The 13,410-nt window shown below is 45.3% G+C and overlaps 1 protein-coding gene across 10 annotated transcripts in view; it reads left to right on the forward strand.

Moving 5' to 3' along the window:
• Window positions 1–13,410, forward strand: part of LOC306704674 (RNA-binding protein Musashi homolog 2) — a 219,498-nt gene that overhangs the window by 65,196 nt on the left and 140,892 nt on the right. For all 10 annotated transcript variants that reach the window (XM_079171130.1, XM_079171131.1, XM_079171128.1 and 7 more), the window contains exon 6: window positions 4,966–5,058. In XM_079171130.1, the coding sequence (XP_079027256.1) occupies window positions 4,966–5,058 (93 nt within the window). The remainder of the gene's footprint in view (window positions 1–4,965; window positions 5,059–13,410) is intronic.

Here is a 13,410-nt window from a genome sequence, read left to right on the forward strand (position 1 = left end):
TTCATCCTCTCGGCGCCAAACGGTGTCCGCCTACGCCCACTGTTTCCAGTAAAACCGTGAAGTCTCGCCATTGCCTTTCTGAACGGAACTGAAAAGACAACATACTTTACAGCAGTGTCTGTGCAAAAAAAAAAAAAAAAAGCAACATTTGCATAAATACGTTACACATTTTCTTTTCTCCTCACATTCCGGCTGCTCCTCTCCTATTTTATATTGTTTCACACTATATTCATCTCCTCTCTTATCCCACTTGGGGAGTTAATAACATTCACGCTTTGTCTGTGCGCTCTCCGCGCTGCGTGCATGTTCAAAACACTAATAGCTTTTTGTAGGCGCAACGCTGAGGCTCTTTGAATTCTGTTTGCTGCCACAGGTAAAGTCCTAAAATTTCCACAAACAATAATAACAATGTTGTATGCTGCAGTATTAGCTACAGGCTTATCTTTTTCAACTTCCTCTGCACTCGCTTTTATAGCACACTTAAACCAGGAGCTCAATATTATGAAGGGGTTTGCAATGAAGGAGGTGCATTGTTTACGCTTAATGAGGAAAACGAGGAGACGTTCCACGCACACACACACACACACACACACACACACACACACACACACACACACACACACACACACACACACACACACACACACACACACACACACACACACACACACACACACAGACACACACAGAAAGATGCTAATCAGACAATAGATGAGAGTCATCAAAGTGAAGCAGTCTGTTCTTGAGTGACTTTGATAATTACCTGCCTGGCGTTGCCTTATAAGTACGTCCCAAGTTCGCTCTGTTGCTTTGTGAGTCGGAGGGAGGGAGGGAGGAGCCAAACTGCCAGTTTGTGTTTTGCAAACAGTTCTGGTGCATTTTTATTTATTTTCTTACATTTGAGTCTCTGTCCGTGAACGTTCCCCCAAAAAGTCACCTCCAAAAGTTACCGTGAATCTTGAAAAAAAGAGGTGAATAACATCTAAATATGTAAATAAAATGTATCTAAACAATGATATCCAATACCAACATGGACATTAGGCCAATGCACTGGACTGCACACAGCTTCAACTTAGCATCTTAATTAGCCGACATGTTGCGTGCACTGTGGCAGCCTTTCGCCATTTATTTAGGTCCTTTTGCCGCACCACACACACACCCCACCGTGTGGGTACTGGTGTGTAAGGACAGAACAGTGTGAGAAGAATAAAGTCTGCAATATAACTGCTGGTATAGTTTTTATGTGATGGATATGAATGATTTAAATAGCTCAGGGGATTTACTAGGTGTCAGGTGTTGTGCTCTCACAGTACCAGCCTCTTCATCCTTCCTGGCTACTCCCTGTGATGTCAGCAACTGCACTGTGTGTGTGCTGTAGGCTAGGAGTAGGATATTGTTGTTGAGCTGTATGGACAAAGCAGTCAGTTTTAAACACTCTCTGGACAATATTTACGTGACCTGAATTGTTGTTTTTTTCTCCATTTTCCTTTTTTTTTTGTGGACTGACAATAGCTTAAGTTTTTATTTTGACTCACTGTACTGCTGGTGATTTTAGATCTGAAGCAGTAGCTATTCTGGGATGTGAAATGTACTGAAGTTGCAATCTAAATGCAAAGATGGATGGATGTTTTAGTTGCGAAATTCAAGACTGCGCAGATGCTTTAAGAGTCACACAATGAATCCGGCCTCTTGCTTCTGTAGCGTTCCTCACTTTTTACAAACCAACCGCTAACGCGCGTCGATAAGAGCGGGCCCCAGAAGCTTTTTGAACGTTTTGGTCTGCTTCTCCGTGTGTGTGTCTGCGGGATGCCTTCTATTGCCATGGCGATGCACCGGGGGCAGTAACTGTCGAAGCGCACACACACACACACATACGCTCAATCGCGCACACTCATAACTCTCCTTACAGTCTCTTAGGGAGGTGCAAAAATAACTGGATGTTTGAAACTGGGTTAAGAGAAGAAAAAAATAACTGGGTTGAAGAGTGGTCCATTTTTAAATCTGTCAGCTGGTGTTGAAACGTCGTCGGAAGGGACTTTTCAAAATACTACACCCAACCAGAACCCGAATGATCAGAACTAATGTTGCTGTGAATGCAGTGAGGGGGATTGTTTGGTTCCCGAGTGGTCATTACTGCGTATGTGTGTATGATTCGCTTGAAAAAAGAAAAGTGCATTCGTTAAGATGTAAAATGATCTGTGTCAAATTAAATGCCTTTTCCGAGTCATTCCGTCCAATCAGCTGGTTCTTCCGTTTGCTGCATATTTACAACAGGGAAAAACAACAGCGCTTCTTTAAGTAGTCGGGGAATGGCCGGTGTGTCGGTTAAAATGTATCAAACGTCCATTCATAACCTTTTGCACCAAAATGGCGTCGCCGCGAGCAAAGAGGGTCGGTCGTCACCGCGGAGAGAAAAACGTAGAAAGAAAGTAATACTCGACTCGAGCGGTCCCATCAGCCACTGGGGCAGACGCGTCAACGCGTGCAGACGTGGTTGTAGCCCGGCGGGACGAGGCCGGGGAAAGTGGCCGGGGACTGGGTGGCCCAGAAGGGAAGCGGGACGAACGGCTGATACAGAGAGGCAAGCCGAGATGAACATTGACTTGTTTATCTTATTTATTTCTTCCCGAGATCGGCAATGATAAGAGTGAGTGATGTTGATAAATGCTTGCGCAGCCAGTTTATCAGCAGCTGTCTGGCTTCTGGTCGCCTGCAGCAGCTTCCAGGGCTGATAACCTCTGAGGCCTGAAGCTAGGGGGGGGGGGGGGGGGGGGGGGGATGATGTGATGCATGCTGGGTCTTGGCCAGTGTTTAACCCCAAACCGGTTGGTTGATATTTTGCATGTCCACCAGTATCCGTCAAACATTGTCAAGTAGGGAAAAAACAACAACATAATCTTCCATAAGCTTCACTGAGCCTGTAATGCTCGTTACACAGCAGGAAGTACAATTGTTGGATGAATGAGAAATGGAGACAACTTTAGTTATTCTTGAATCCGCACCAGCAGGAGGGCCTGAAAGGAAACCATCCCAACAACAACAAAAACAAAACAGAGGTTATTCCTCTGCACGCCGACCATTAAGGACATCAGACCCACGTCTGACCCAGCTCTCCGTCCGCCTCAGGTGTGCTGCGAGGCGGTCATTACCACGCTAACATGTAGCATGTAGCACTATATCGCCACGTCAGCGCTTTGAACGTGCGAACGTCAGCCCGTCAACGCGCGTGGCGTTCAGAGCACGGCAACGTGTCTATGACGGGATGGTAAAGCTCCTTCTTTTATAGTGCTTGGAGAAATGCGCTGCTCTTGTCGGTGTAATAAAAGATCCATGCTTATCTTTTTATGGGTCTCGAAAAACAAACTCTTGTAACTTAAAAAAAAAAAAATTGATAAGCTCCTCTAGCGCTGAAGTACATGCTGTGCGTGGAGCTGTTTTCTCTTCTACACTTTTTAAATGGGAGTGAGTAATGTACACCACTGAAATGTATAACGATTTGTCATGCACAATCTTTTGTTTTGGTGGTTAAATAAAAAAAAAGATAATGTAATAAGAAAAAGAGGAATTTAAAAAACAAGAAACGTGCAATAGGAGAGGGCCCATGTGTGGGAGGCTGTGTGCCTGTGAGACTGTGTGCACCTGGAAAGCACTTGACAGATGGTTACTTCAGCTCTAGATGAATGTTTTCTCTCCACAGCGTTAAGCCTCTTTCATAGATTGGAAGTGTTGCGGTCAGCGTTTTGATCAAGGTGGACTCTTTTCTCTTTCTTGATATAGTTTGCTCTGCATCTCCAGAGTGTGTTTATCCCGCCCCGGCCATTTATTGCTGTTTGATTTCCGGTGAGCTGAGGGGAGATCAGAGCTGTGAATTTCTCTTTGCCAGACAGATTACGGAGCAGTGCATCACAAATCATGATATTGGCCACATTATATCAGTACATTCTCAAACTGTAGCGTAGGTTTCAGAGAGGATTATGTGTTTGCAATGTGTCTCTGGAGTCCCAATAGCATGCAGTACTCCGGTCCATTTCTCCATTAGTTTCCACTGTCACTGCACTAGTTAAGAGCTATTAACAGAGGTCGGCTGACACAGGCCGAGGTGAAAGGAGTCGGGTCAGGCCAAAGCTATATATCCATAATAACAACATGGCTGCCATAGAGACACGCACACACACACAGTAATAAGTCCCTTTACGTTTGTTCTTTGACCTTTTTTAACATACGAAACCCATAAATCCTGAATTGATAAAGGTTTATCTTATCTTATAAATAAAACAGTTTAATTGGTCTTAAATCAAATGTCCATGTAATGTTGGCGCATGAAAACCATTTCATACATGCACAGGTTCATTTTCAGTCGTGTGCAAAAAAGAAAAAAAACGATTATAGTTCCTCGCCGATTTTTGCACTGACACTGGTGTTATATTACTGTAATTCCCTGAGAAATTGTCCTCCTAAATTTAGCACGTGCTCTCTGCAGCAGATGTTCGTGCCCTTTTTGATGCCGTGGGTAATAATCCTTAATATTCTTGCTGTTTGAAACTAAATGAGGCTTTAATGCACTCTGATTCCATCTTCCAGCTCTCATTGTTGTTTTTTTCCCCCTAAAGTCCCAAAATTATTTCTGTTGTTTTTATTGTTGTTTTACAAAGATGAACAGCAACTTTTTTTTAATGGACGAAATGGACGCCTGTAACTGTGTGACAGTCTGTTTTGATTAGAGCTCCAGTTTGAAATGTCATCGTGACGGGAAACTCGCAGGGTTTCTTTTCTTCCTGCCGATCCCTTTGGCCAGCTTTGCTATATAATGCTGGAGTGTTTATGAGGCTTGATTACTGTTTATTCCTGTTTTACAATGCGTTCCTCGCTCCTTTTTGTGTCCTCGCCGTCACAGGTGCTGCTCACTCGCTGTGTTTGAAGCCTCATCACTAATCCTCTCCTCTCCTCTCTTTTTTTCTATTCCAGATGGTCACAAGAACAAAGAAAATATTTGTGGGTGGCTTGTCAGCCAATACAGTAGTGGAAGATGTGAAGCAGTATTTTGAACAGTTTGGGAAGGTAAGACTGTTTTTATTATTATCATTATCACTACGCCGCATCGTGTTCACGGCACGCTGCGTCGTTGGACGCTCCGCCAAATGAAAGGCGTATCATCATTAAGAGTGAAATATGTTAATTGGATAATTACACAATCAGCGCACAGTGCCCCCTGTCACTCAGGCGGTGTCATTATGGGTTAGACCGCACGGCCGGCGCTGCGATCTTCACGGGCGATCAGCGAGGAATCCGAGGCTTTAAAAAGAAGCCGGCGGCAACGAGCTTGGCTCCTTTTCCCTGACAGTTGAGACAAATAAATCTCTATTGTGACGAGCAAACAACTGAAGATATGGCGATGGCTTCACATCGCTCACCGTGCCCGGTCAACAGCATGCATCTTGCTCTCAGTGCAAACAAGCTGCCATGACCAAAAATCAACAACAACAACATATATGTATGTGTATATATATATATATATATATATATATATATATATATATATATATATATATATATATATATATATATATATATATATCTTATCTGTGGTTGTACGGCGTTGGAAACAAATATAAATATAAGGGTATGGAAGTCTCGGGTCTGGAAGTAACACACAACCGGCTCATATTCAGCTGTTTGTTCCTGTCTGCTGCAGCAGTGTCTGCACAGCACTCTCGTGACCGATACCCCCAGCAGAGTGAGGCACACATGCACACTCGCTTTCACACAAGGACATGCAGACACACACAGGCACACACACACGCAGAAGCGGTTTGATACAGTGGCAGCATTTCACAGATAATGTCCTCCGCGCTGAGCGGAGATCCATTTCCCTCACGTCGTATTCCACATCAGTCAAGGTCACCTTCGGCTGCTACAGTCCCGCGTAACACCAGCTCTTGACCTTGGGTTTAAACAATTTCACCGAGGATGGATTTTCCACGGGCACATAATGTACAACGTCCCGAAGGAGATGGGAGGAGTAGCAAATTAATAGAAACTGTTTGTTTTTTTGTTGCTTCGAAGACAATAAGCCACCAGCTCTCCCGCTACAAAGCCCTCTGTCATATTCTTGAGTGAAAGCGAGCAAGGTGAAGGACTTTGTTTTTTGCTCTTTATCTGCGGAAGTGGCATTAAAGACCTCGCCCCGGTCTCGCCCGCTCCAAATACAGCCGGCTTATTTGCACAATAGAACTTGGCGCGCAAATATTCAGCACGACTTCGCAATCAATGGATCTGAGAAAAGGGCTCGAAATGATTTTCGACTTGATTGAATGACATAATTGACTTGATTATACAAAGTTTTTTTGCTCCTCGAGGAATCCTCAAATGCTTAGGAGGAAACAAACAAATCAGACTGATTGAGCGGGATCTTGTGCATGTTTCCGTGTGTGCTTTTATGGCCCACTTGTGCATGCTTGGATGTGTCTGCAGTACCGCTCTCGCCATGCGTGAGTGTGTCAGCGATTAAGTGTATTTATGTGGGTGCATGATTAAGGGTGTGTGTGTGTGTGTGTGTGTGTGTGTGTGTGTGTGTGTGTGTGTGTGTGTGTGTGTGTGTGTGTGTGTGTGTGTGTGTGTGTGTGTGTGTGTGTGTGTGTGTGTGTGTGTGCGCGTGCGTGCGTGTGTGTACGGGCAGGTTTGAGTGTCTTTCAAAAAAAAAAAAGAAAAGGTAAATCAGAGTGGATATTGTGGGCTATGGCAGACGAGATGCAGAGCAAAAGGAAGTATCGTTTTTTTTTTTCTTTACCGTTTTGTGTGTTATCATTCCTTTCTGCCTTACACATCCCAGGATTTATTAAATAACCTGCCTGTCACTGCAACCTACCATTATAGCCATGCACACACACACACACACACGCACACACACACACAGCCACACACACACACACACACACACACACACCTCTGAGGACTTAGCCACAGACGGGAAAACCAATTAATTCAGTTTCCCCTCCATAAGAATCTTGGTGGCAGTGTGTGTGTCAGTCTGTCAGTCAGTCATCAGTCAGTCTTCCTGTTAGTCTCTCTGCCTGTGTGCATGTCAAGGGTGTGTGTGTGTGTGTGTGTGTGTGTGTGGGGGGGGGGGGGGGCAGGCATTAGCTGGCGTGGTCGTGGGGCAGCTAGTTATTTATATTTCTGGGAAGTGTGTTTTGAAGTACTTATCAATCATCGCGCAACTGCAGCTTAAGGCGCCGGCAAATGTTCTTCCTCACTGGGAACAAGCCGTTTCACTGATATTATTTCACAAGCACTGTGTTTATGTGCACGTGCGTGTGTGTGTGTGTGTGTGTGTGTGTGTGTGTGTGTGTGTGTGTGTGTGTGTGTGTGTGTGTGTGTGTGTGTGTGTGTGTGTGTGTGTGTGTGTGTGTGTGTGTGTGTGTGTGATTGTGTGTGTGTGTGTGATTGTGTGTGCTATGCTAGGCGGCGTAGGCCAATTAGCAGGATGTGGTCCACAGAGATGGCGGTGGTTGGGAGTCAGTGGAGGGGAAACAGCTGGTGTGGCCACAATTGGGTCACAGGTTCTGTCTGTAACCCCCCCCCCCCCCCCCGCCTCAGTCCCTCCCTTCTGTCTCCATTCTGTCATGGGGGAGAGGTGGCATTTGTTATGGGGAGAGGCTGACAGCTCTCATGCACATCAGTCTCGCTGCCACTCTTCCCCAGCCGTCACCATTAGAAAAGAGCACATGCCCGAGACCTGGCACAACTTCAGAGGAGCTCCTCCACAGCTTCTTTTTTTTTTTTTTTGTCGCCTACAGAACATGCTGAAGGTGTGCATTGGAAGTGTTTGTGACAGTCATTTGAACGGAACTGAAGCGCGGTTCTGTTTGACTGATTCTAATGCATCTCAGATGGATCCCATTACCTGCCTAATAGTAGCCACATCCTGCCTTGCATTTCTTTTTCTTCTTCTTTCTTTTTCTCAGGCAGCACACTGCACCTTAGCCCTGCGAGCCAAATGAGACAATCTTATCAGCACTGCCTGGCCTCCCTTTTATATTCAAGGACTCTTAACTGGAGGCTGATGCTATTTCGGTCTTGCAATAAAGTCAAATGAATCTGTGGGCTGTTTGTGCTATTATGTGCTATTGTGCAAACCTATAAATTGTTAGGGAAGACCGTGTTAGCCCTCAGAGAGACCTTCTTTTGTCCTCCTCTGCAGGCCTTGCAAGTTGCCATTTTGTTGCCATTTCCATCCGAAAATGTTATGTTGTGCGGTATCATTTGCAAGTATTTTATTTACCTTTCTGCCTCGTCTGCGGTTTGCATAACAAGCACGGAATAACCTTTGTGCAGAGAAGATAACTTTCAGAGAATGTTTACCGCAACCAGCTGCCTAATAACACGGCGACACATTTTGACATGCAGAACAGGTTTAACTGCATGATACTATGTATTGTTTTGAATCAATACAGGCAAATATAACTACAACGTTGTCTTCTAGTTCATGGTTTTGCCATTTACAATGTGCGCCTCCATTGTTGTGTGACGTCAGACAGATGGATTTGCCAGGGTTCTGCCGGAGTTCCGAGTTGTCTTGAACGCAGCATTAAAGCTGGCGTTTGCAACATCAGGGAGACCGGCAAGAGTACGCTAGATTTTGAAAGTATCAAACTGACACAGTGTTGCCAACCTGTTTCTAATGAAAGTCCTGCAACAGCCACACACACCAGATTTTTTTTGAAATTTCTTTTTTATGGTAGAACATTTGATTTATTGATTGCTGTTGTTTTTTTATTCTATGGTGATAAATGCCCTCTTATTTTCCAATAAATGAAACACCTGTTAACAAAACACCTACCACTGATCTTCCACTGAGGCCAGCACTGGATTAGAGACAGGAGTTGGTGTGGTGATACCTTTTATAATTTTGGATCTGACGTACCAGCAGAGCCCTGCACAGACATGAAAGGACAGTTTAAGGCATAATTAGCTCGGGTGGCTAAATGCTTCCTCATTGGTTTATTGTAATCAGCTTGTGAGGGCATCTTATAGTCTCCTTATTGGCCTAAGCTGAAACAACTCCTGCTCACCGACTCCGTCTCTGCACTCCTGTCCATTGGCGGGGCTCTGCAGTGCGAGCCCAAAGCTGACTTTTAGGTTAATCAGAGCTACTTGCTTCCATGTCACTGGGCTGCCACAATCGTCCCTTTATGTCCAGGCTGTCCTGGTTCTCATGCTCCACTGGTCCAGAGCCAGAATCCTGGAGGTGGAGCTGAATGGGAGGAGGGTGAGGAAGGACCTTAACCAGTTCACTGCCACTGGGCTCAGGAGGGATAAAGGTAGATGCACAAAGGTTACTACTTAGACAAGCAAAGCTAAACCCGGAGCCCTAAGATGAGACTGTAGTCTCAAAGTAGGGGGGGGGGGGGGGGACCTGTTGGAGGACGTTGCAAAGTTATAGATAGGAGTGATGGACAGAGATGATTGTCAAAGTACTGGAGAGGAGAGACCAGCCTTCAGCAGCAGCAGCAAGCTGTTAACGTCCGTCGTGCTTCACCTCTGGCCAGCCAAGCGTCTGCATACTTCTCTCATACGGTCACTGAGAGGAAGCAGATGAGAGGAAATTATAAAAGCTTCAGAGAAAAACACCATTCCTTGGTTTAGTGCATGAAATTCGTTCTGGGGCTTTGGTAATCGAATACCATGGCTGACATTTTGCGTGCCCTTAGATTTATTTTGCAAAAGGCAGAGAAATAACCGTGTGACCGTCTGTAAAGACTGTATGAATTCATTTGGCGTACCTTCCCAAGTGCTTGGGCCCTGAACAGCGTTGGAGATTTTTTAGATATTCCATATAAAACAACAACAGCCTTAATGACCTTTAACAACAGTGGCACACACAGTCTTCAAACCAGTGTGTGCCCTGTTGCATCATTCTAATGTTGTAAAGTTGCTTTGTCTCGTTGGAAACTTGGACCCGAGTAACTTTCAGTATCAAACGTGCATCCGTGCAGATTTTTACAAAGCGGCAACATTCATTGACGTGACATTGGGAACGCGCTTGTTGCCTTTTGTATTTCATTGCCGAATGAAATGTTTACCTTGGATGAGAACGCAGTGAAGCTCCCACAGCATCCACAGGTCTTAAACTGGAAACGGTGAAGGCGCACACTGAATGCCCTTTGGACTCGATGGAAGCTCTGAGGAGCTCTGATCGTTGTCTGAAATAGCAAACACGGATGAGAAAAAAAGAGGAAAAAAAAACACTTTATATGAGCGAAAAAGAACCTAATCAAAAAAGGCCACAGTCCTTCATCCCTCTCCCTGAGCCTCGTGCAGGTGCACATTTGCATGGCATTTACATGGCGGCTCGTGGTGACCACTCCCGAACGTCTCGGTGTCCGTCATCCGCTGACATTCTGTGATTGTTTCCTCTTCGCCGCGACTCGCCCCAATCAGCGGAGGATATAGTGTGGTTCCAGTGATTATAAGGAGTGATCAGAGCGGCGATGATGGAGCATGTGCCTTTGCGGTGGAGATTTAGCCAGAGGCTTCAATCTCATTGCAGTCACTTGTAGTTAGCGACTGAGACTATGGCAGTGAGAAGGGCAGAGCAATATAAATGAATTGGCTATGAATGTGGTTACGGCTGCCGCGCTGCGGGGACACACAGAGGGAAAGGGCCAGTTAGACAAACTCTTTCATATCCCCCCCCCCCTTGACCTTTATTTGCCCAGTGGCCCCGCAACATTTCCAATAGAGTAGCTTTTAAATGGCCACTGAAGAATTGAGCTATACTATTCACATCATTTTCTTTTCTTTGTACAAGAGCGAGGTCTGAGCGTGTTTATGGCGGGTTGCTGAATTTCCTACTACAAGGATAAGACCTTTAACAAAAGATTAGATGGATTTTTGAGTATTGCTGATCTGTCTGACAAACGCCCGTCAGACAGCAGCAAGACGCTGAGCGTTATAGCCGTGGATCTGGGGAGATCGACACCTTTCTGTAGGTGTGTCGTCTCATCTCCCAGCTGTCCCCCCCCCCCCCCGAAATAGCTCCCTCGGGGATAAGCCGGGATTGGCTTGATTGTGTTATCGGCGACTGATCGGGGTCATTGAATGATGGAATTTTGAGCCCCTGTTCTGCTTAAAGAATGAAATGCTTAAAGAAGATTGACTGTGATTGGATCAGATCCAGCACCTGCTCAAAGGGTCAATCAGGTGAAGGCAGGAGGCAGCAATCTCTGCCGCGCTATTGTGACACGAATGGAGGTGGGGGGGGGGATTAATGCGTGTGTTGGGGAAGCGGTGTTGGTGGTCGATGGACGGCAGAGTGTGTGTGTGTGTGTGTGTGTGTGTGTGTGTAGGCGCCATTCAACAGGAAAGAGGTTGAAAAATGTCATCAGAGGAAGTGTCATGAGTAATTTGCAGCAGTCTCACCATCAAACCGGTGTGGAGGTGGACGCCTCCACCTTCACGCCTCCACCTCAACCTTGCAAATGGCAAATCTAGTCTTAAGGGAATCCCGTGTGGGAGAACACTTCCGTAGGATTTCCAGATTCAGAGATTGTGAGATTGGAATGGAACAAAGGGTCTGTATGGTGGGAGCCCGGCCCGGACGGTCCAGGGGAACGCTTCGAGGAAACCGCCCTTCTAGCATGTTTTGTCGGCTTGAAATTGGCTCAAATTTAAGAAGATAATTCTAAAATGGCCATGAGAGAGCATGAAGTTAGACGGCCCCCGTGGAGTTTCCTTGTTAGCACACAAAAGTGATGTTTACATTCAGCGTTACTCACCAAAAGGCACGGCGCATCCTTGAGGTCTGACAAACAAGTCAAGAGCATCTCCCTCCTCGTAAAAGCTTTTTGCAAGAATATTAAATCCAGCATTTTATCAGCTCGCAGTCTTCCTCTCTCTTGCCTTTTTGCTGGCACGCTGCAGCGTGTGTGGGCGCATTACCGCCACCTATATGTCAGTGGAGTAGTGTGACACCATCGGTAGGACTGTGGACAGCTTCACCCAAGTGCAACTTGTGCTGTGCAAACAAAACGGGGAGTCCACAGGGAACCTTTAGAATGAGCTAGTGTTGTATTTTTGGCACATGGTAGTCATATGGTGGCATATTGAAGAATGTTCTTCTTATTCTTTCTTTAAGTTTGATGTCGTCTCTTCAAACAAATCTCTTTTTTCTGCCTCTCAAGTTCTCTAATCGGTTTTAAAAATGGCTGTATTATGCATTTTATTTATCAGTTTAACCCATTTAACTGTTGGACAAAGTAAATACTGTAATTGCATATAAAACGAGTGAAGGATCATATGTAGTGTATACGTAGAATTTAGGTTAGCCTCAAAGTTTTGTGAGAAAATGTATTTTATACCGAAGGGCCAAATGTGAAAGCAACTTACAGAAACTAGTGTACTAATCAGCGGCAACTGTGGTGTCACAACAGCGTCGTTACCAGTAAATAACCCGGGCAACTATTTAGTGAACTCTTCAGCACCTCTTCCCTCGTTAAGGGGGAATTGGAATGGGACACAATTAAAGCGTGCAAGGAGGATACAAAGAGCTCTCTCTGCTCATCAGCACCGAGGCTGTTGGTACGTTGAAGACCAACTGGTCTGGGAGGTGGGAGCTACAGGGTTAAGTAGCTTCTTAATCATTTTGAAAACATTACCGTGACATGCAAAGTCCCCAAACTTTCTCTTTTCTCTGACGATGGATAGATGGAACATATTTCCTGGCTATGGCTCAATTCAATTAAGTGTCGTGCGGACGAGGCCCATTTGAGTGTGGAGGTCCACAGAAGCTGACGGCGGCCTCTGAGTGACAGACCTTGTGTCTCGGCGTGTCCCGGCCAAATGAGAAACAAAGTGATGGTGTCAAATTTCAGCTGTCGTCTGATTGGCTTTTTTTCGAGACGTCTCGAAAGCGCTTTTCAACCCCAAATAACCCTTTTTCATCCTCATCAGACATTTTTCTAAACAGCGATGTTTTTTTAAGTGCACCACAACCCCCACCCCCCTCAACTCCCCCAGAATAACCAGTGAGCATGAGCCATGACTCAGCACCACCTGGAGATCAGGCACAGCTCAAATGATGACGATGCGGTATGTACATCTGAGCAGATTCGCACAGCTTGTTAAAGGTGTTTGTGCGGCGCTCCTGACGGATTCATCCCGAATACCTAAACAGTGAGGTGATCGCCAAACGATGCTCCAGTTTCAAATGCTACTCCGATGCTTTATTCACATTTGTATTCCATTTAAAGGCACGTAGAACAAATTAAATATTGCCCCTTTTTAAATTTAAATGTTTTTTTCTTCAAATGTTGACGTCGTCAGCCCACCTCCAGTAGTGGATCTTGCAAAAACGGATCCATCAATAAATCTAGAGAACAGTAGTGAAAAACAAAAGAGCTTTTCTACCGA

This window comes from Pholis gunnellus (genome assembly GCF_910591455.1).
Source record: "Pholis gunnellus genome assembly, chromosome: 13".
NCBI lineage: Eukaryota > Metazoa > Chordata > Actinopteri > Perciformes > Pholidae > Pholis > Pholis gunnellus.